At 49.7% G+C, this 23,756-nt stretch overlaps 1 protein-coding gene across 4 annotated transcripts; it reads left to right on the plus strand.

Moving 5' to 3' along the window:
• The first annotated feature begins 3,367 nt into the window (after positions 1-3,367).
• On the plus strand, positions 3,368-22,464 carry LOC310712442 (heat shock cognate 71 kDa protein-like). Of its 4 annotated transcripts, none has more exons than XM_083515502.1 (9): positions 3,368-3,595; positions 8,654-8,863; positions 11,072-11,277; positions 12,870-13,022; positions 13,805-14,360; positions 17,531-17,733; positions 17,988-18,186; positions 19,500-19,732; positions 22,008-22,464. In XM_083515502.1, exons 2-9 carry the CDS (start codon positions 8,659-8,661, stop codon positions 22,197-22,199), a joined length of 1,947 nt encoding a protein of 648 aa, XP_083371628.1. In that variant the 5' UTR covers positions 3,368-3,595; positions 8,654-8,658; the 3' UTR covers positions 22,200-22,464. The 4 variants fall into 4 exon arrangements, with proteins under 4 accessions (XP_083371628.1, XP_083371627.1, XP_083371629.1 ...); XM_083515501.1 differs by lacking the exon at positions 3,368-3,595 and adding an exon at positions 3,621-3,726; XM_083515503.1 differs by lacking the exon at positions 3,368-3,595 and adding an exon at positions 3,694-6,682 and having other exon boundaries at positions 6,761-8,863.
• Positions 22,465-23,756: the final 1,292 nt, after the last annotated feature.

The raw sequence follows: 23,756 nt of genomic DNA on the forward strand, positions 1-23,756 counted from the left end.
CTCAACAACAAAAGTTTTCTGAAGGAAGGGAGGGATGTTTCCTGCTGAGTATCTACCGGCAGGGAGTTCCACAGGGCAGGGTCTGCCACTCTTAAGCCTCTGTCCTGACTTGAAGGCCAGCCAAACCTCAGGGGCATGGAGAACTCAGTAATGAAGTGTCCGGATAATGTTCATCCATTACAATAGTCACATATCACTTGACTTGGCTCGCACACTGAGCAGGAGATTTCTGAGATTCCTGCATCACAGGGGGTTGGACTAAATGACCCTCGTGGTCCCTTCCCACTCTGCAATTTTGGCTGGGTGGCTTTGGGTCAATCACTGTCTCTTAGATTAACCTGTGTCACAGCATTGTTTGCGAGGATAAAACGTGGAGGTGAAAAATCCACGTACGCCGTCTTGAAGGAAAAGTGGGATATAAATCAAATTAATAAATATTAGCAAAGGGGTGGAGCAGAGAAGGAAGAGGCCATCTTCCTCTAATGCTTCATATGCTTAGGTATGCTATTTTGGACAAGCACTCTGCATATGCTCAGAGGTGCTTTTTCACACCCGTTCAAATTATGTCCTGGAGATGCAGATTCTTGCTTCTGCAACACCCTTCAGAGAGTTGAGAAGCAAACATTGCAGCCCCCTAACACACACAAAACCAACCCTAACTTTTGCCATAAACTTTCCAGGTGGTCTTCTATATAGATCCTTATTCTCTTTCTTCTGTCCCATACATAGGCGCCGACTCCATGGGGCTTGAGGAGGCCCGAGCCCCCTCAAAAATTCGTTTGGGGGGGCTCAGCCCCCCCAATAATCTCGGGCGGCGGTGGGCGCGTCCGCGGCTTTTATAGGGCGCCCGGCGCGCACCAGCTCGATAACGGGCACCGGCGCGGCGGGGGGCGCCGGGCCGGGGGAGGGGGGCGGCCGGCCTGTCTCCTTGGCAACCCCATTGAGCAGCGCCGGCTCCCCCGGGAGGGCCATCCCCCCGCGCCACCGATCGCCAGCGCCGCCGACGCTGTGGCTGCCCGAGCCCGAGCCCGAGCCTGAGCCCGACCCGAAGCCCGAGCCTGAGCCCGAGCCCAAGCCCGTCAGTCAGTCAGTCAGTCAGTCAGGAGAAATGGGGAGGGAGACGAGGGAGGAAAATTGCGCGCAGGGTGAAGAAAGGAGAAGGGCGAACGAGACGAGCTTCCAACCCAAAAAAGGGCTGGAAGACTGGGAGGATGAAGGATCGGGAAAGAAAGCGACGCCTTCCCCGCCCGCGACGTCGCCCACTTGTCATTGGCAGCGCAGCGGGCGCCCAGAGGGGCTGGGCACCGGCGCAGGGCCGCTCCGCAGCCGCGGAGGACAGCTGCACAGCTAGCAAGGTGTGCCGCGTAGAGCGCGGCCCTTGTGTGGCCCGGTGGCCAGGCAAGCTCGGGCGGGGACCCCCATGCAAATCTAAGACGGGAGAAGAGGGCAGAGCAAAGGGGGTCCCTTCCCCAACCTCCGGCTCTGAGACTTCCCTGCGCCCCAGAAAAGCGAAAGGATTTTCTCTTCTTTTTTTATAAATATTTTATTAAGTTTTCAAATACAAAGTTAGAAACATACACTGAAGAAAAAAGTAAAAGAACAAGAAAAAGAAAAAAAGAAAAAGAAGAAAAGAAAACCAACCATTCAACACATTTTTTATATAACTAACTGGACTTCCTCGCATCTCCCTTACCCTGCATTCTTTATAATAAAGATATCAGCAAATTACCTTGTTTCGTACCTTATTTTGTACTTTTCAAATACTATACCTCTAAATTTAACATACTTTTCATCAGTTACTTATATCTTAAACATAGTATTACCTTAGATTTTGACCTTTTCTTACTTAAAATATAATTTCCTGTTTCCCAAATCTAATTGCTGAAGCTATAGTTTCCGAATCGTGTAAATTTTTAACATTCATACAACTTATATTGTTTTTGTAAATAGTCCTTAAATTTTTTCCAGTCCTCTTCCGTTGTTTCTTCTCCCAAATCTCGGATTCTGCCAGTCATTTCAGCCAGTTCCATGTAGTCCATCAATTGCGTCTGCCACTCTTCCAGTGTGGGCAAATCTTGTGTCTTCCAATATTTTGCGATAAGTATTCTTGCTGCTGTAGTTGCATACATAAAGAAAGTTCTATCCTTCTTTAACACTTTCTGGCCAACAATGCCCAAGAGGAAGGCCTCTGGTTTCTTGGGAAAGGTATACTTAAATACCTTTTTTAACTCATTATAGATCATTTCCCAGAAGGCCTTCACTTTTGGACAAGTCCACCAGAGGTGAAAGAATGTCCCTTCAGCCTCCTTACATTTCCAACATTTATTATCAGACAGGTGATATATTTTTGCAAGCTTGACTGGGGTCATGTACCACCTATAAATCATTTTCATAATATTTTCCTTCAAGGCATTACATGCCGTGAATTTCATTCCGGTGGTCCATAACCTTTCCCAGTCCTCAAACATGATGTTATACCCAATATCCTGAGCCCATTTTATCATGGCTGATTTGACTGTCTCATCCTGAGTGATTTTCTCTTCAACCTGCCCTCCATCCTCTTGCAGAAAACTCTTTGCCTGCCCTGCCCGTATCTCGTTTTTGCTTTTTAATTCCACACACGCACCCTTCGGACTTCGTGGCAATCGGGCGCGCGGGTGCGTTTCCTAAGAGAGTGAGGACCCCCGCCTCCTCCCCACCTGCTCCCTCGCCAGCCAGCCAGCCGCGCGCCCTAGCCAGAGAGCCCCGGCCGTCCCCGTCGCACAATCGGCTGGATCTCCCTTCAGCAGGCCGTGCTCACAACTCGGCCCAGGGACCCCCAGCAGCGGATCTCCGGCTCAGCTGAAGAATCCGGCAACAAGCCCCCTCCTCCCCAATCGCTCCGCCGAAATACGCTCCAAAACCCCCCAGATAGGCCGCCGGCCGCCAAGTCTAGTGGCGCCCTGAGCGAGGGTCTCTCCCCAACACCGCCACCTCAAACTGCTTTCTCCCGGCTACCCGAGTGAACCAGCGGCAGGACCCCGGTATGGGCCCCCCCAATATTTTTTATAAGTCGGCGCCCCTGGTCCCATACCTGCCCTTCTCCCTAAAAATAGCCACGCACCCCAACTGCAAAATTAGAAACTGAACTCATAGCTCCAACGGGAAACTTTTTATTTATGGAGCACCGAGTGTCACTCCGGGTTGCCGTGTAAACGGGGCGCGGGGCGCGCGAAACCGGATCCTCCCCTCCCTCGGCTTCTTGAAAGTTCCACTCCCGCGCCGAGACAGCTGGAGCCCGGCCCCGCCCCTTCCCTCGTTGACAGACAAGTCGAGCCGGGCCCGGATTGGACGGATTCGAAGCCAAGTCGAGAAGCTTCTGCAAAGTGTCAGCGCCCTTAAACGGGCTGGGGAAGAGAAAAATGCACTAGCGCGCGCAGTAAGAGGGGCGGGGAGGGCGGTCTGCATATAAAGCCTGGGAGTAGCAGGCGGGCGCGCGCGTGCCGACGCTCTCCAGTTGTTTGCAGCTGCGGCGCACTTTCAATATAGATAGCAATTTTTCCAATTGTTATTTCCAGTTGCTGTCAGAAGAAAAAGGGGCTGCATCTTGCATAAGGTATATATGGCTGTATTGCAGCTTGTTTATGTGCATGCATGGGTGGGAGCAGAAGTTTGGCGTCTCTCAACAACTGCGCACTTTTCCCGCGTTTGCAGCCAGCCGTCTGGGGCGGGCTCCCTCGGATTCCAGTAAAGATCGCGGGGGATCCTCGCAGGAGGGATCCCCAAGCGCGCGTCGTTCCTGTGGATTGCACCGCGCGAAAGTGAAGAGGCTGCGTGCATTCGGGCTGCTGCAGTTCCGTTGTGGAGCGGATGGGTTCATTTCCAGTGCAAGAGTGCCCCTGAGCATAGTGCAGAGTGGCTTTGCTGCACCGCGGCGTAAAACACGGGTTCGGTTCTAGGGCTTGACCTGAGCTTCGCCGTTGGTTGCGTTTGGAAACGAGCCTTTGGAATTTGGGGGCCAGCGAGCACCCCAAACTGGGGAGCGGCGACGAACGCATCTTTTGCCACTATTTTTTTTTTGTGCGCGAATTTGGGACGGGCTGCGGAAGTTACGATCCTGATAGCCCTTTTCTTATGGGCTTTACAGACGCTTTATTTACACGATCCTGACCGTGTTCCGACTCAGAACTTGCTCTCATTGATCATTCTGCAAAGCTTGCTCCCTTGCAAACGCAGCTCGGGTTTTATTAATAGCTTGTTCCTAAACGCAATCCTATACTGTATATGCATCTTCAATTTAGGAGTGGCCGCTGTTGAAGGCTCGCGTCAGATGCGTAGGACCGGCTTGTGCGACTGCAAATCCTCTTAGGATCGCGCAGTTACGTTTTGTGGGACTTAATGCAGGCAGGCGTGCCTGGAATTTAGGATTTATAGCTAATTCAGTGCAAAGTAGCGCTGAGCCCGGACGCCCGGGTTCTGCTTTCGTTGGCTAGTACCAGAACGCCATCGTCGGATGTTGAGGCATTCAGTTTGGAGCAACTTAAATAGGTGGATATTTGCCATCTCTAAATATAAGCGCCCACTATAGCTTTACCGTGGAAAATTACAGGCAGACAACACCCGTTACTCGCGCAGTTCTCTGGGCAGCTTCCACTGAACTGGCTGGTGACTATTTTGCAAGGTTTAACTCCTTGCTCCTTCTGGTGGTATTGCTACTAATAACAATAACTAACAACCTACCATCTCAGAATCCATTAGGGTGGTTTGGAATCTTTAAAATAAATGAAGTATGGATTGATTCATATATTTTTCTGTCTAATTGGTTCTGGCTGGTAGCAGTTCTTCAAAAGAGCACTGGACCGTGTTGTTTCCCCTCCAAAGAGTAATTAGGAATTTAAAATAGGTGTGTACTTCTGAATAACATCTGCCTGTAGACAGCTGTACATCTTAGATTGCCCTGGGAGTACATTCTTACAATTCACGTTAGAACTGAAGCGGATTTAAAAAAAAAAAAAATAGCAGTTGCCAACTGATGGCGGGGAGAGCTGTTCCTGTTCATTTAAAGGCAACAGGATTCAGTTAGGTGAAGTTTCCTGCAACAAGTGCAATCAGTATTTTGAATACTTGCATAGGACAGCTTCATTTGCAAATTCATTTGCATATCCAACTTACTGCCTAATGCGAACCATGCCTACTCAGCAGTAAGCCCTATTGATTTCAATGGAGTTTACTCCCAGGTAAGCAGGGGGTTTAAGGTTTGCTGCCAAAAATTGTGCTCTTGAGTGGAGCTGTTGAAATCAATAAAGTTCCTTAAGCCCATTGATTTCAGTGGGTCTTACTCTGTGTATGATTAAAGCTGGCTATCGCCCGGATGGTAGCTTAATTTGGATGAATTCAGAGTGCATAACATGCACACTTAAAACCTGTTGGAAGGGACTTGAAAGGGGTGGAGTGTTTGGTTTCCTCAGGTGCCTGTCTGACTTTGCCTTCTTTGGGGTTGCCACCGGTGGGTGGGGGGGCGTAGAGCCTGGTAGGATAGCTCCCCCCTCCCCACAAAAAATAATAATGGAGCCAATGGAAACTGGCTGCCCAGGAGGTGTGAACCACGCGCCTTTTTTCTGGAAGGGAAATGGGAGTTGGTGCTCCATCCCATCCTCCAATTAAATGTGTTAGAGTAGTTTTTCCTCTACTCTTCTGGGGATATACCTAGGCTTGGCTGGGTGCCCAGAAGACTGCATCTGCAAACATTGGCTGCCCATGTGTCCTAACTACTGCTTTGGAACGATCTGCACTTGGAATAAAGCAAGGGGACACATTTTTGTGCCTCAAGAGCATAAAAGCATAGGTTTCTGGTGTTCAAAAGAAGCGTCAAATGGTGGGACGTAGGTGTGTGCCTCCTTCGACCTGGCAGAAATATTTTATGTAAAATAACATAGGGCCTTGTTTCAGGAGCTTAGCATATACAGCAAGAGGTGGTTGTCCCCTGTGCATGGTTTCCCATTCAGTACTGATTTTTAAGAGCTGTAGGTCAGGGGACAGAGCATCTGTTTCTTGTGCAGAAGGCCCTGGGTTCAGTTTCTGGCACCTCTGGGTAAGACTTGGAAAGACTCCCATTTTGAAACCCTGGAGAGCTGCTGCCAGCCAGTGTAGACAGATTGGCACTCGATGGTCAGGAGAAAGGCAGCGTCTCGCGTTCCTCTGGAGAGTGATTTGCTTGAGATTACCGGGTCACCTTGTAGCTGATTGGAGATTTGAACCTGGATTTCCTCAGGCCTAGCTCCATCACCCCAGACCAGGGGTTGGGGGCACCTGTGTCCCTCCACAAGTATCATGGGACTACAACTCCCATCAGCTCCGAGGACGATGGGAGTTGTAGTCCTGCCACATCTGGGGGGCCACATGTTCCCCCTCCTTTCCCTAAACGCTGCCTGCCACCTGTGGTTCTGAGGCACAGATCTACTGGCATAAAAGGACACACACACACACACACACACCCTTAAAAGAAAACCCAGATGTCTGGAGGCAGATGAGACTTAAATGAGGGGAACACACTCTTAACTATGCCCAGAGGCACTCCATGTTGTTCCCTAAGCTGGAAATTGCTCCAGAATAGATTGGAGGACTCTGCTGAAGCCCTGACACTTTGCCTCTCTAGGTATTTAGGATCTTGAGTGAGGGGGATGGAAAAGTTAGCACCATAGCTGTCAGCGTTTCTCCTTTTTAAATGGAAATTCCCTTATTCTGAATAGGATTCCTCGCAAGAAAAGGGAAAAGTTGACAGCTATGGTTTGGTTGGTTTTCGTTTTTTTAAAAAAGCTCCAGGAAAGGGAGGGGAGTCTAGTGGGGGGGGGTTTGCTCCAGAGGGTGGTCCTGGAAGCAGAGGCTTTCTTGGGGAGCGAGAAGGAAGGAGGGTTTCTGAGCTCCTTCGCCTGTTGCGGTTTCTTGGCTTGGCTCACTGCAGCCGTCTTCCGCAGTCTCTGAGCCCTCCCTGTAGCAGAGTTCTCGAAAAATCTTTGCAGGATAAGGAGGGAGAGCGCGCAGCATGGCACGAGACTCTTGCAAAGTCCAGCCGCCCAGCCCCAAACGGCTGTCTCCACCCCCACCCCACTCCGCCTTAACGACCTAGGGCAGAGTTGGCTCCTGGTGTGTGTAGTTTTTTATATATAATCTGATCTTGAGCAACAGCTGTGCCCTTCAGACTGCCAGCAACCCTGCCAAGCATGCCTTGAAGCCGAGAATAGGACCCAGTACTGTTTTGCTTAACTACTGCCCGTTCTTGGACCCCCACACCATGACTTCTGAACTGCAGGGCTTAATCTGAAAGCAGATCCTTCTTGGCTGCAGCCAAGTCCCAGTGTTTCTTACCTTGCCCTCCCGTAGGAGCTTCTAGGAGTGGTGCTGGGGGGGGGGGGAGCACCTCAGATCTCCTGCTATGTTTTTCATTTGCAGCTGTGATTGCATCTCCCTACCGCTCTTCGTAGCCACGTGCCATCTTCGCTCTCTCTGTTTAGAAGCCAGCTTGTCTGGAAGTCGATGCTCTTCCACCGCTGGGGCTGCACTGTGCATTGGCAAGCTGGCTATAGAGTGCCCCTGAGCATGTGCAGAGCACTCTGCAAGGTCTAGTCATCTGCATCTTGGAAGCACCCAAGCTTTTTTCCTTTAGCCCTAAATAGATTTATCAGTCGGTTGAGCATGAGACTCTTTATCTCAGGGTCGTGGGTTCGAGCCCCATGTTGGGCAAAAGGTTCCTGCATTGCAGGGGGTTAGACTGGATGACCCTCATGGTCCCTTCCAACTCTGATTCTCTGAAATAGATCTGCTGCCAGCTTTCTGATTTCCAGCTCACGTGGCTCTGGGGTTCTTCCCATACTGCTTCCAGCATGTGCTGTGCTAGGAGCGGTACAGGAAGAGCCAGTGCTATAACGAACTGTAACCTCTGAGTTTTTGGTGTGGCGACTTCCCCTTAAGCTTTCATAAGACGCTCGCCACACAGTGAAGCAATTTCAGTTTCGTGAGCATGGCAGTACAAAAAAGTAATGTTGGTGATGGTCACATTCTTTTGGGCATGGAAAGTTGCCCGTTACCTTGTTCTTTATCAATAGGGACACTTTTTGGTATCTTATCCTAAAGATCCACCAGGATACTCAGAGGTTCCTCAGTCTTCCAACCCGTAGCAATGGATCCAATGCAGTGTGATTTCTCTGGCTTGCATTCTGCAAAAAGCGATCTCGCATCAGACTATTGCTGGGGTTTTAAGCCAGCCCATTAACGCCGATCTCCCTGCGTCATCCTAGTCTCCCTACTTGGGAGCTGAAGGATCCTAATGCTTTGGGGGGGGCAGGGGGAGAGGAGGAAATTTTGGCATAATGACTCCTGCAAGCATGTCCAAGGTTCTTGCACGTGAGCAGCGGTAGCCGGTTTGCATTGTGGTCCCCTGGAAAGATTTTGTTGGATTATGTCTGGGTTAAATTTTCCCCAGAGCCTTGTCTAGTGCGTTCCCCAAAGCTTCTAGCAGGGGCCTGCAGCCAATGCAGATGTTTTGCACACATGGCGGGATCCTTGCTAGAACAGATGCTGCTGAACTCCAATACACTTTTCTGTATGTTTAAGCAATTAATGGGCTGTTGTCACTTCTTGCATTGATGTCACCGGTGTGTCGCCTTCCCCCTTGCAGCCAAAATGTCCAAGGGTCCAGCTGTCGGCATTGATTTGGGGACCACCTACTCCTGTGTGGGCGTCTTCCAGCATGGCAAGGTGGAGATCATCGCCAACGACCAGGGCAACCGCACCACCCCCAGCTACGTGGCCTTCACGGACACAGAGCGCCTTATCGGCGATGCCGCCAAGAACCAAGTGGCCATGAATCCCACCAACACCGTCTTCGGTAAGAACTGGCCACCCGGCCTTGCCACGCCATCTGGAGGGGTGATAAGCTCCATCTGAGGGCTGAGGGACCCCGCTTCATCCTCCCAGGGAGATCCTTTGGGATGAAGAGGAGGAGGATAATAAATTTATTACAGTGGTGCCTCGCAAGACGAAATTAATTCGTTCCGCAAGTTTTTTCTTCTTGCGAGTTTTCCGTCTTGCGAAGCACGGTTTCCCATAGGAATGCATTGAAAATCAATTAATGCGTTCCTATGGAAACCGCTTGCCAGGCTGGCGGTGCGGAGAAGGGCTTTTCTCCCCACCGCAAGCCTTCAGGACAGGTACGGGAACAGAGGGGAAGGGGCGCAGCGCTTCTCCTCTGTTCCCGGGGCTTGCGGTGGGAGGAGGGTTTTTCCTCCCCACCGCCAACATTCAGAACAGCATTCCGAATGTTGGCGGTGGGAAGGAAAACCCTCCTCCCACCGCAAGTCTTCAGGACAGCCTTCTGAAGGCTGGCGGTGGGGCGGAGAGACCTCCTCCTGCCGCCAGCCTTCGGAGCAGCCTTCCAAAGGCTGGAGGTGGGGCAGAGAGCCCTCCTCCCGCCGCCAGCCTTCGGAGCATCCTTCCGAAGCCTGGCGGCGGGAGGAGGTCTTTCCGCCCCACCGCCAGGCTTTGGAGCAGGCTTCCGAAGGGTGGCGGCGGGAGGAGGTCTTTCCGCCCCACCGCCAGGCTTTGGAGCAGGCTTCTGAAGGCTGGCGGCGGGAGGAGGTCTCTCCGCCCCACCGCCAGCCTTCGGAGGAGGTCCGAGGACAGTGGGGAAGACGCGCTGCGCTTCCCCGCTGTCCCGGAGATTTCCCTATGGGCTTTCGTCTTGCGAAGGAAGCCCATAGGGAAATTCGTTTTGCGAAGCGCCTCCAAAGCGGAAAACCCTTTCGTCTAGCGGGTTTTCCGTCTTGCGAGGTGTTCGTCTTGCGGGGTACCACTGTACTTATATACCGCCCATCTGGCCGGGCCTTCCCAGCCACTCTGGGCAGCTCCCAACAGAATATTAAAAACACAATAAAACATGAAACATTAAAAACTTCCCTAAATGGGGCTGACTTCAGATGCCTTCTAAAAGTCAAATAGTTGTTTATTTCCTTGACATCTGATGGGAGGGTGTTCCACAGGGTGGGCGCCACTACCGAATAGGTCCTCTGCCTGGTTCCCTGTAACTTCACTTCTCGCAGGGAAGGAACTGCAGAAGGCCCTCAGACCTGGACCTCAGTTTCCGGGCTGGACAATGGGGGTGGAGACGCTCTTTCAGGTATACTAGGCCAAGGTCAACACTTTGAATTGTGCTCGGAAATGTACTGGGAGCCAGTGTACATTTCAGGACCAATGTTATATGATCTCAGCGGCCACTCCCAGTCACCAGTCTAGCTGCCGCATTGTGGATTAGTTGTAGTTTCCGGGTCACCTTCAAAGGTAGCCCCACGTAGAGCGCATTGCATTAGTCCAAGTGGGAGATAACCAGAGCATGCACCACTCTGGCGAGACAGTCTGCGGGCAGGTAGGGTCTCAGCCTGCATACCAGATGGAGCTGGTAGACATCTGCCCTGGACACAAATTTGACCTGTGCCTTCATGGACAGCTGTGAGTCCAAAATTACTCCCAGGCTGCACATCTGGTCCTTCTGCGCATCAGTTACCCTATTCAGGACCAGGGAGTCCTCCACACCAGCTCACCCCCTGTCCCCCCAAAACAGTACTACTTCTTGTCAGGATTCAACCTCAATCGCATGGATGGCTTTATTCTAGTGCTGGCTGATTTAGAGAACAGCTGACCAGGTGTGTGAACTTGAAAGTACAAATTCCTTATGCAACCTCCCAGGGGCCGCTTTCCAGGGGTGGATGGGGCCAGAGGCAACAGAGATTGAAGCAGCTGATGGCACAGACTCCTTGGTTTGGGGTCCCGTTCCCTCAGGAGTCACAGGTATTTCTGAAGCAGCCCCTTGAGAGAGGATAGAGAGGGGTGTGTAGAAATTAGCCTCGTTTGCCTAGGTAAAATTTACATTTCTTGCTTTGCCCACTTTTTCCCCTGCTGGCATGGAGCGCCTGGAAGGGGAACGTGGATTAAGTGCATGTGAATAATGGAGCTCTTGACTTACTCATCTCTTAGCTCCCTGAGGGAAGCTGTTATTCCTTGGAAGCTCTCATTACTGTTTCCCTGCTTCTCGTCTTCCCAGATGCCAAGCGCCTTATCGGCCGCCGTTTTGATGATCCCGTGGTCCATTCGGACATGAAACACTGGCCCTTCCAGGTCATCAATGATGGGGGTCGTCCCAAGGTGCAGGTGGAGTACAAAGGGGAGACAAAGTCCTTCTACGCCGAGGAGATCTCGTCGATGGTTCTCACCAAGATGAAGGAAATTGCAGAGGCTTACCTGGGCAAGGTGGGCAGCATGAGGGATGTTGGCGCCAGCTGCAGTGATGCATTATTGCTTATGCCAGTGGGCTGGTTGAACCTTTGGCTTGTGGGCAAATTTGGGCTTGCCAGGGGGTTCCAGTTCATATAATCATAGAGCTGTAGAGTTGGAAGGGATAATGAGAGTCCTCTAGCCCAGCCCCCTGCAATGCAGAAATCTTGGCTAAAGCATCCATGACAGATAGCCATCCAACTTCTGCTTAAAAACCTCCAAGGAAGGAGAGCCCACCACCTCTTGTGGGGGTCTGTTCCCCTGTCAAACAGTTCTTACTGTCAGAAAGTTCTTTCTGATGTTTAGTCGGAATCTCCTTTTTTGTAACTCGAAGCCATTGGTTCGAGTCCTGCCCTCCAGAGCTGGAGAAAAGAAGCTTGCAGGGCTGGAGAAAAGAAGCTTGCAAGTTCACCCGGATGGGCAAGGAGTAGGGTTCAGTCCTGCTGGGAATGTGCTAGTGGAGGAAACCCCTGCAGCCAGCAGGACTGAAAACTCCTCTCACCAGCTTGGTTAGTGGAGGGTTCAATCTTCTTAATGCCAGATTATTTTTATAAACCTTTTTTTTTTTTTAAAGTAAGATGAAAAATTTGGAAAAGTAAACTCCGTAATCAAAGTTACGAAACATCAGATCAGTACAGAGGTGGTGTTTTCAAAATAGATGTAGAATAGGTAATAGAGAAAAACAACAGCAAAACACATCATGAAAACCAAATTCCACAATGTAGTGGGAGAAGAGTGTTTTGTGTATCTGAATTTGAAACATGATAAATCACCAAAACGGCATGGAAATGTTCAGAATCTTCCTCAGGCATCAGGTGTGTTAACCCGCCGACTGTTAAAGTTGGTCCTAGGGTGGGAGAAATGAAAAGATTTGGCCCACTGTGCTATTGGTGCCAACCGCACTTTGTGGAGCCTTGTAAACAAAAGGATAGATCTCTGCCACAAGGAGCATACAGTCTTAAATTCTAGCTGGAAGGGAATGAATTATAAGTAGAAAGGAGTGAAAGTGAGCAATTGCCTTTTCAAGCACAGTCGTACTTTGGAAGTCGAACGGAATACGTTCCGGAGGTCCGTTCAACTTCCAAAATGTTTGGAAACCAAAGCGCAGCTTCTGATTGGCTGCAGGAAGCTCCTGCAGCCCGTCGCAAGCCCCGTCGGATGTTTGGCTTCCAAAAATAGTTTGCAAACTGGAACAGTCACTTCCGGATTTGTGGCATTCGGGAGCCAAAACGTTCAAGAACTAAGCTGTTTGAAAACCGAGGTACGACTGTACTTTGGTTTAGTTATGACTGGGGAGCAGTGGTGACAGGAAGCTCTGGTCTGTATATTAAACCAGCAGTTTTTCTCCAGAATTCCAGTACACTGGTTCTGGGTCTTCTTGACATTGATTCTGGGCCTTTTACATACAAAAAGCTTGGAATGTGGAGTTGGAGAGGCAAAGGACTATGAGGTAAATTTGAATTCCCCCTTTATTTTCTCTACCTTCCACACAATACCCACCACCAACAACACAATGGGGGCAAGAGCAGTGCTCTAATTCTCATTCTTTCTCCCTCTTTCTGCCACAGACAATTGCCAATGCCGTCATTACAGTCCCGGCCTACTTCAATGACTCCCAGCGACAAGCCACTAAGGATGCTGGCACCATCTCGGGCCTCAACGTCCTCCGCATCATCAACGAGCCCACGGCAGCTGCCATAGCGTATGGCCTGGACAAAAAGGTCAGGAGGGGTTTCATTACCCCCCCCCCCACACACATGTTGCTAGGTTTGGACTAAGCCCAGGACAGTGAATTGCAGGGAAGAGGACACAACACTTATGTTTCGTGAGCAGGGTTGGGAAGCCTGTGACCCCTTGGTGTTGCTGGACTACAACTCCCACCGTTCTTGGCCCTTGGCCATGCTGGCTGGGGCTGATGGGAGTGGGAGTCCCAACAACAGCTTGGAGGGCCGCAGGCTTCCCTCACTTCTAGGCCAGAAGATCCCAGAAAGTTCTTGGGTCGAGTTCATACCTTTAAAGCACTTTCAATTCCCAAAGGATTCTGGGAATTGTACTTTAAGGGTGCTGACAGGAGACCAACCTATACCCCTCCCAGAACTACAATTCCCGGTGCACTTTTCATCCCTCTTCCCAAGGAACTCTGGGAGCTCTAACTCTCTGAGAGAGTGTGGGGTCTCTGAAAAACTCTCAGCACCCTTGGTGAACTACAGGTGCCAGAATTATTTGGGGGAAGCCGCGACTGTTTAACATGGTATCGGAGTGCTTTACATGTTTGATATGAACGTGGTCCTAAGGGCTATCACGAAACTACAGTTCCCAGCAATCTTCTGAGAGAATCCTGACAATAATCCAAGCTCAGGTCTGCCATTGAGCCCCGTTCTTTGGTTCATGGTTAAGTGGTGGAATTTATGTTTGTGTGATGAGTTTTGGTTCAAGGCATTGGAATTCCACCCAAAACAGGCCGCGGTTCTTTTTACATATTGCTGGTCCATCCTTTCTGTAGGTTGGCGGCGAGCGCAACGTCCTCATCTTTGACCTGGGCGGTGGCACTTTCGACGTCTCCATCCTGACCATCGAGGACGGCATCTTTGAGGTGAAGTCGACGGCCGGCGACACCCACCTGGGCGGCGAGGACTTCGACAACCGCATGGTCAACCACTTTGTGTCGGAGTTCAAGCGCAAGCACAAGAAGGACATCACGGACAACAAGCGGGCGGTCCGGAGGTTGCGCACTGCCTGCGAGCGGGCCAAGCGCACCCTCAGCTCCTCCACCCAGGCCTCCATCGAGATCGACTCCCTCTACGAGGGCATAGACTTCTACACCTCCATCACCCGGGCCCGCTTCGAGGAGCTGAATGCCGACCTCTTCCGGGGCACCCTGGAGCCCGTGGAGAAGGCCCTGCGGGACGCCAAGCTGGACAAGTCTCAGGTGCACGACATTGTGCTGGTTGGTGGCTCCACCCGCATCCCCAAGATCCAGAAGCTCCTGCAGGACTTCTTCAACGGCAGGGAACTCAATAAGAGCATCAACCCTGATGAAGCAGTGGCCTATGGCGCAGGTAAGAGAGCCTCGCCGGAGGTGGTAGGCCTCAGAATGCCGGTGGCTAGGAAACGAGGGTTGCCACCTGTCCTGTATATAATGCAAGATTTCCCCATACTTGCATGTAAAATCCTACGTCCTGTATTGATACGGTTCTGTCCCGTATTTCAGGTCCTTCTCTCTCGGTGCCAAGTTAGGGATCCTTTCCAAATGCATGCGTTTGAAAGGGTGTGTGAAAGATTCATGTAGCCCAGACAGATGGACAGATTTGTGTGCGTGTGAGTGTGACAAATTCCAGAGGGGGGCCACCTGGTTAGACTGCAGTAGATTTTAATGGATTGCTTTGAAGCCACTGCAGCACCAGATGGGGGTGGGGAATTGCCCCCAGCCGCCCTGTCCTGTATTTTGCTGGAACAGAAGTGGCAACCTTCTAGGAAACGCAAGTGGGGAGAAGCCTGATGGCTAAGTTTTGCCTTCCTCTGTCAGAGACAGAAGAATAATTGCTGAAAACGGCGGGAGAGAGTGTGGGTGCTGCTTTTGGGCTTCCCATCTGGCTGGCCCCTCTGAGAACATAATGCTGGACTAGTAGATAAACATTTTTGCCCACTCCTGCAGGCGGTGCTGCTAATATCAGGGGTTGGTATTTTTAGGCACGTTCCAAGAACCCAGGTCCTGGCAGGGGGCCCATGTCTAAAGCCCAGAGGTTCTGGTCTTCCGTAACTGCTGCAGCTTTTCTGAAGCAGCTGGTTTCCATCCTCTAACCATCTTAAGTTGCCTCCTGAAAAATGAGAAGAGGGTCCTTTGCCAGTTATTGGGGCCTGAGCAGATGCCTGGCTTTGCCCGCTAACCCTGATGGATGTATTCTGCCTCAGTTGTTGGTATTCAGTAGCATGCTTGCCTCTCCCAGCTGCTGGGAACCTCAGATGGGGAGAGGTCTGGTGTCCTCAGCTTCCTGCTTGGGGTTTTCCCACAGGGCTTTTTTCAGCTGGAGCTTGCAGGAGCTCAGTTCCTGCACCTCTCAGGTGAGCACCACTGCCATTCTAAGACAATGAGGGAGGGGTGCAGGGTGAGTTCTGGCACCACTTTTTCTAGAAAAACAGCACTGGGTTTCCCATAAGCCTCTGGTTGGACACTGTGAGAACAAGATTCTAGACTAGATGGGCCACTGGGCTGATGCAGCAGCCAAGCTCTTCTTAATGTTCACGCTGGAGTTGGAACTGCCGTAAGGGTGAAGCAGTCGATCGGGATTTGTTACTCAACCATACTGCATACCAAAGAAAGGGCAATGAAGTATTGAGCAAAGGGTGGCGAACCTTTGTCAATCAAAGAGCTGCATGCCAGTCAAGGGTGAGGCCAGAGTGGGTGGAGCAACACGTTTAACTCCTTTATCATTTACAGTCATACCTCGTGTTGCGTCTGCTTCATGTTGTGTCTTTTTGCATTATGTCCCATGGCAACCTGGAAGTACTGGAACGGGTTACTTCCCCGTTTCGCTGCTTGTTCATGAGCAGAATTACGCTATGCGCAGAAGCGCCAAAGCGTGCCTGCACAGACGCAGCACTTCGAATTGTGGGCATTTCACATTACAGACGGCCCTCCGGAATGGATCCCGTCCGTAACATGAGGTACCACTCTATTAAATCTGTATACCTCCCCTCATCCAAAGATCCTGAGGCGATTCACAAAATAAAAATGCAAAATACATAACAAAAACAAGACGGATAACCCTCTTTCCACAAACACGTTTAAAAGGATATATAATGTTAACCAGTTCAAGGCCTGGCTGAAGAGAAATGTTTTCACTCGTCACCTAAATATATGTAGTGAAGGTGCCTGGCAGGCCTCCCTAGGGAGAGCATTCCATAAACGGAGCCACCACAGAAAAGGCCCTTGTGTTGTTGTCCTCCAGACCTCTTACAGGGTCTGGGTTGGTTCATATGGTCCTGAGCTGTGACTCTACCTGTGATCAGTGGGTGATACTCCAGCCAAGTAGAAGCCAGAGGTTTCTTTGCACTCCCGCCAGGAAAGCAAGAAGCGTCAGCAGGGTCCAAGGATACATTTCTAGCCAGGCAGAAATGGGGCCAGCAAAGGCTGTGGCCTGGGCACTGTCCCAAGGACCAGATAGAGATTCCTGGAGGGCCACGTTTCACGCCTGGCTTCTAGGGACACAGTATTCAACTTAATTCTACAAAGCATTAAAAGTCTAGTGTTGATAGTACCATTTGGGAATGCTGATAGAATAGCATTGGCTTCCACCTGCCCCATCAGGACAGAAGCAGGTTGTAATTCTTCTGATCTTCCAGGAGGTGTCCTCATTATATCTTTTTTACCACACCTAGCACTACAGTGCTCCTTTAAGCAGCCATGGCCTCCCCCAAAGCACCCTGGGGGTTGTAGTTGGTTAAGGGTGTCATGGAATTCTACTCAGTATTGATCCAGAGTAGAATCCCAATGTACTGTAAAAAGGAAAAGCTTAAACATGTTGCAGGATCCCCCAAAAATAGTCCAGAGGCAATTAATATTTCATCCAGCAGAGCTTTACTGCTACTGAAGGCAAATGAGCATAATGGTCACAAATCCAATACATTCAGTCAATAAGAAATCTAGTTGCAGCAGACTTAACTTACAATAAGACTAAAACCTTAACGCTAAGCGTACTATGTACAGAACACCACACCAGGAGGAAAGAAAGACAGAAGGTGACACCCAGGCTCCTCCTGGCCTATTTTTATGGTCAGCATCACCTTGACAGAAGAGATAAGAGAATCAATTTTAAGCCAGGTGTACTCAGCTTCTCTGAAGGAGCAACCCAAACATCACGAACCTTTTGCTTGTTTCTTTCACACACAGAAGCTTCCAGAACGCTCTTGAATTAATTAGAATAGGAAAGATCTGTACACATCAGATTGATACCTTTTGCACGAAGAAATGCCAACTGACAGAGGGTGCTAGGAGTTTTTGGGAGATTGCTGCTTCCCCCACAGAGCTACAGTTCTCCAAAGTGGTTTTACAAAATTTCTCCAAGGTTGGAGGAAACTCCAGAGGGCTTTGGAACAGCCGGTGGTCACGACCGGAGAGAAACTAGTTGTCTTCTTAAGAGCCTAAGACGAGCCTGCTAAATCAGGCCTAAATTCCTGACTGTTGGCTTGACTGCTCCATCACCACCTGCGTTGCTCTTCTCCCCCACAGCTGTCCAGGCTGCCATCCTCTGCGGGGACAAGTCCGAAAACGTGCAGGACCTGCTGCTGCTGGACGTCACGCCTCTGTCCCTGGGAATCGAGACGGCCGGCGGGGTGATGACCGCCCTCATCAAGCGCAACACAACCATCCCCACCAAGCAGACCCAGACTTTCACCACATACTCGGACAACCAGCCTGGGGTGCTCATTCAGGTAAGGGGAGGTGACTGTGATCATGGCAAGGGAGCATTATGGGATGCTGGCTGAGCGCTGCATTTAGCTGTGCCAGAACAATGGCACAGACTCAGTTGACCGAAGCTAAGGGCGGTTTTGTGTAGTTACCGGAAGGATGCACACCCCGAGTTTCTTGCATGGTGTGGTTGCGTTGGGAGAACCAAGCTTTGTTTTCTAACCTCCTGGTGTTCTCCTTCCTTCCTTCTCATCCACCCCCCCCCCTTCGCAAATAGGTATATGAGGGAGAGCGTGCTATGACCAAAGACAATAATTTGCTGGGCAAGTTTGAGCTGACAGGCATCCCCCCTGCTCCTCGCGGCGTCCCCCAGATCGAAGTGACCTTTGACATTGATGCCAATGGCATCCTCAACGTCTCTGCTGTGGACAAGAGCACCGGCAAGGAGAATAAGATCACCATCACCAACGATAAGGGTGAGTACGCTGGCTGAAGGGGGGCGGGCACAGCAGCTATAGGCTCTTGCCCGTCACAACACATCCTTGTGGTTGCTAATCTGGGCACACAATCAACACCAGCACATATGCCCCAAACAGGCCAATGTGCCAACTCTGCTTGGATTCCATTGAAGGTTTGGATTTTTTTGTTCAGTAGTAGCCCAGTGGAATAGGGAGTGAAGCTCTGCAAATGAATAAACCAAGCGATATTATTATTATTAATTAAATTTCTTTGTCCGAGGGTCACAGCACGGCTTACCATATCAAAGCACAAAAATGCGCAGCGTAGTAACACACACACACACACACACAAAATTTAGAAGGCCATAGAGGGTTTCATTAGCCAAAGGGCTGGGAGAAGAGGGAATGTTTTTGCCTGGCGCCTAAATACATGTGGGAATAAGGAAGCATGGGGGAAGACAGAATGAAGTGCTGCCTGAATGCAGCCAGATTGGTTTCAGCTATAATCTGGGGGGTTAAATGTGTTCATCCGCACTTCTCTTTCCCACAAGATTTCTAGTCACGGGTCTGAGAGGTTCTTTTTCTGTCTTTCTTTTTTTTGTCCTGCCACTTTCCCTGGGAAACCCCCCAGTTTACTGCTGATTTGGAACAAATGTCCACCGGGTTTTCTGCAGATTAAAGGGAAAAGAACCAACTCAGACCCAGGACTAGAAATCAGGGGAGAATTTATAAAAGAATGGAAATGGTTTATTGAGTATTTACAGATAAATTGCAAACAGGTAGAAACATTGACAGGATTATTGTAACAACCTGCAGTTTCATAAGAGTATATATTTAAAGGTGATAATTAAAGGAGCAAATTAAATGAGTTTGGATATGCAGATGTTAAAAAATAAATTTAAGGAACTGCAGAAAGAGGGGGAAGGAAGTCAAACTTTGAAATGTTAAATTGATTGTAAAACTAATGAAATGTATAAACTTGAAAAGTATAAATAAAAACTTTTAAAAAAGAAATCATGGGAGAAACAGAGGTGTGGATGACCCCTAAGTTTTGTTCCCTATTCTGCTGGGGGAAATCAATCCTTGATTGGGATCCAGTGAATGTTAGTGTACTGGCTGGATTTTGGCATGCAGTATACTGATGTGTCTCTTGTCATCCCGTCAGCCTCAGTATATTTGGAGCAGGCATGGAGACACCTGTGGCCAGATTGCTCTGTCCCAGCTCCTACCATCCTTGAGCATTGGCCATCCAGATAACCTGCAGACAGCCCCCCCCCCACCCCGGCTTAGCAGTTTGCCCTGACCTGTGTGGCTTCTCTCTCGTGCCGCAGGCCGCCTGAGCAAGGAGGAGATTGAGCGCATGGTCCAAGAGGCAGAGCAGTACAAGGCTGAGGACGAGATCCAGAGGGAGAAGATCACGGCCAAGAACTCCCTGGAGTCCCTAGCCTTCAACATGAAGAGCACGGCGGAAGACGAGAAGCTCAAGGACAAGCTGTCCCCGGAGGACAAGCAGAAGATCCTGGACAAATGCAACGAGGTCATTTCCTGGCTGGACAGGAACCAGGTGAGCTTACAAAGGGAAGCAGGTGTGAGCAGCGGCGGTCCTTGTCTCGAAATTTACTTCCTGTTTGGAAAAGAAGCCACAGTGAGGCAGGAGGGGGAAGTTAAGATAAATAGGACTGCATGAGGCACATACTGCAAGCAATCGAGGAGGTTTGGATCTTATTTCTACTATGTATTTTGCGGTTTTTATATCGCAGTTTTACACTGAACCGCACTGAGATCTGTGGGTGAAGGGCGGTATACAGATTTAATAAATAATAATCAAAATGAAGGGACCCGGGTGGCACTGTGGGTTAAACCACAGAGCCTAGGACTTGCTGATCAGAAGGTCGGTGGTTCGAATCCCTGTGACGGGTTGAGCTCCCGTTGCTTGGTCCCTGCTCCTGCCAACCTAGCAGTTCGAAAGCACGTCAGAGTGCAAGTAGGTTCCACTCCGGCGGGAAGGTAAACGGCGTTTCAGTGCGCTGCTCTGGTTTGCCAGAAGCGGCTTAGTCATGCTGGCCACATGGCTGTATGCCGGCTCCCTTGGCCAATAAAGCGAGATGAGTGCCGCAACCCCAGAGTTATCTGCGACTGGACCTAATAGTCAGGGGTCCCTTTACCTTTAATCAAAATGATAATGTGAGGTTGAGGAACCTGCAGCACTTTGTATGTTGTGGGAGGTTTTTTTTAGCAGAGGTTGGATGTTTATCTGTCGTGAATGCTGTAGTTGAGAGATTCCTGCATTGCAGGGGGTTGGGCTAAATGGACCTTGGGGTTCCTTCTAAGTCTGTGACACTATGCTTCTATAACTCCAGCTCCCATTAGATGCCCTTGCCAGATGGGTAACAGTAAGAGGTAATGGGAGCAACTTCTGCAGCGCCACAGTGCTCCCCCATGCCTGCAGTAAAGCAATGTGTGATGGCAGAGGAGGTTTTTGTTTTTTTTACAGGATTTCAGATCTCCAGTGATAAACAACCTTAGTTACCTTGGTATAGCACAGCAAACTGCAGGCGAGCGAGGCTTTGTTTACTGCTATAGATGCAACATGGCTTCTCTGCAGGTTTTCCTGGGAATTGTAACTTAGGGCTTTTGTTTTCTCTTGTTCCACGGCTCCCCCACAGGGGGAAAGCGCTGTTGAGCGCTCAATCAGAGCAAATGCAATTCGGGTTTCCCCCGGATTCCTGTTTGTTCTGATCTATTGCTGATCTTCCCTTGGAAAAGGAGCAGGGCCAGTGGAAGAATTTCTCAGACCCATGCTTTCTAGGCACAGCACAAGTGGAAGTGTGACGTGTCGGTTCCACTTCTGTTGGAACCTTATTGCGGCATTTTGAGTTCGCCTTTGAATCGTGGGTTGTTGTTGTGTTGTTCAGCTCTGTTCCACTAGAGGGCAGCCAAAGCATCCGAGCGATGGAGCATAAGTTTGGCGTAATATAGATCTTCTCCTTTGCAGATTGGCTGAAAAGCCAAATCTAACTTTCCTGAAACCTGGTTTCCTGGGGAGAGTGCTAGCTGCTAAGGAAGGGCAGAGAAATCAGTGTCTCTTCCTACAGGAGCAAAACGCCGAAGCGTAGACCCTTTTGATCTGTCTTCAAGGCTGGAACCGGCTGAGGGTTTTCTCATGTGTGTGTGTACACACAATTTTTGTTAAATTTTCTAAATTACATTTCAAAATACTCATTTAAACAACCTTAAATCAATGACTTCTCTTCTTCTCTTTCGGTGGTTCATTTCTCATGCCGTACATCCCTGCATATTTTACATGAACTAAACCATTCAATAATCCATTGAATAATAAGGCTGGCATGCATGCCTTTGGGTATGGGAAGGCAAAAAGTCTATAAAGGCTTTATGAACCATATTCTAAAGAAGCATTTGTATAGAGTTTGGAAGAAATATAAAAATTTGCTGGAAAGGAAAACACCTTTGTGGCTCTCTCCCATTGAGGCTATTGCAATAAAGAGAGTTAATGTGGATAGACAATGGGCAACTTACAGGGAATTGCTACACTTTACAGAAGGGGGTGGGTGCTTAATTGAAATCAGAAGAAAATGTAAGGGGCCATGTTACAGACCGGTTACAATATCATCAATTATATGCAACGTTTAAAACAGACAGGAAAAACGGTTTCCCCCGGACCAAAGCTCACGCTTTGAAAAAGGACTTTTACAAAATAAAGAAAAACTTACTACCTAGAATGTACAATCTGTTGTTAGAATGGGAAACGAAAGACGAGCTTGTTAAAGTTCAGAATATCCTTAACGGTATCGCACCTCTTCTTTCCTTGTCTCACTCAGATGGCGGAAAAGGATGAATATGAGCACCAGCAGAAGGAGCTGCAGAACGTCTGCAACCCCATCATTACCAAGCTGTACCAAGGGGCAGGGGGCATGCCCGGGGGGATGCCGGGTGGGATGCCCGGGGGCTTCCCAGGAGCCGGAGGAGCTGGCGGTGGCTCTTCAGGCCCCACCATCGAAGAGGTGGATTAAGAGCCTTCCTCCTCTTCCTCCGCCCTGCATGGTAATAGGGAGAAATGCAAGCTGGCCTGGATTCTGCTTCACTTTGCCAACTTCTGCCCTCTTCTGCCCATGAGCCTCTGCACTTAAATGGAGTTTGCTTGCTCTGTTCTCTCCCCACCACTCCTCCCCATCTGTTTTCTGTAATGGAGTAGGGCATGTCTCCTTACTTACCGCCAAATCCGAGACTTCAGAGATGGTGTTCACATGAATAAATTATTGCACTTTCATCACCCTGCCGCTTTGGTGCCCATGTGTTTTGTATATTTGTGCTTTGTTGTGTACAAATTCACAAGGTTCTAGTCCACAATATGTTGCCTGTTAAGATAGTTGACGTGCCGGTGTTGTTGGGTGACCTACTTTTTTTGCCCAAGAACTACAAGTGCAAAACCACGGGGCTTTGTTAGAATCCAACCATCTGCTGATCGATGCTTGCAAATCCCATATGGGCCAGGCCAGACTTAACTGGCATCAGGTGTATGGCACAGGGGCATGGCTTGGGGGCAAAGCAGCCTTGCAGGCCCAACAGCTGGTTCAGGGGCCCCATGTGGTTAATAGTTGCAGCCCCTGTGGTCAGAGACCATATAGGGGCCATGCTAATCTTCTCTGTATCGTTCCAATTTTAGTATATGTGCTGCCGAAGCGAGCACCAGAGACCATATAACCCATGATGCAGTGAGCACAGGTGTGCATGCCTGGCAGCAGCAGCATGCATCCATACTGCTTTTGTTCCTGTCTTTTAATAAGAAAAGCTGGCTTAGGAAGGCACTGGGCTGATGGGCCAGCTAGTAACCATTGATAGCTTTCTCCATAAATTTATCCTGCCCTCTTTTAAAGCCATTCGAGTTTGTGGTCACCATTGCCTCTTTTGGGAGCGTGTTCCATAATTTATGTACTGCATGAAAAAGTTAATTTGCCTTCCTTGGATGTCCACGTGTCCTAGTATTAATGCGAGAGGGAGAAAATCTCTTCCCTCCTGGAAGATCTGGGTCAGCCAATACGGTGGGAATTCCACTGAGCCACTTTTGCCTACAACAAAAAAAGGTGGGGCCATGTAACTTCTTGACCTGTGCACGCGATCCCCTCTCATCCTAATAGCTATGTTTAAAGCCAGTATCTGGCACACCCCAAACGCAGGCCTTTTTCTGTTGCTAAAACAAAAGAATCTGTTTTGCCCTTTAGTTAACCTTTTGCCCTACCTGTTTGCCACAAGGGCTGTGCCTGAATTGAGGACTTAAGATCATTCAGAAGGGAGCAACTCCCCCCCCCCCCGGAAGAACAAATCTTAGGAGAAGCGGCATTTGGTGATTACATTGGCTCTGGAATTCACTTCATGGGTCGTTAAAACGATTGCACCATTGTGCGGACCTCTCAACAAAGCCGAATGATGGGACCATAAGTCCCATGTGGTTATGACACTGACAGATCTATGGGAGTCTCCCAATCCATCCTACAGATAACAACAACTGAACCTGGGGGGCTTTACATGGAAGCCCTGCCTGTAAAAAGGTAAAGGACCCCTGGGCGGTT

The sequence above is a fragment of the Podarcis liolepis genome, assembly GCF_965112155.1.
Source record: "Podarcis liolepis genome assembly, chromosome: 7".
NCBI classification, from domain to species: Eukaryota; Metazoa; Chordata; class Lepidosauria; order Squamata; family Lacertidae; genus Podarcis; species Podarcis liolepis.

Coding starts and splice junctions, on each gene's coding strand:
- LOC310712442 (XM_083515501.1), top strand. CDS start 3,624: ATGTGCATGCATGGGTGGGAGCAGAAGTTTGGCGTCTCTCAACAACTG. Junction 3,727..8,653: donor GCGGGCTCCCTCGGATTCCA/GTAAAGATCGCG, acceptor TCCCCCTTGCAG/CCAAAATGTCCAAGGGTCCA. Junction 13,023..13,804: donor CGTATGGCCTGGACAAAAAG/GTCAGGAGGGGT, acceptor TCCTTTCTGTAG/GTTGGCGGCGAGCGCAACGT.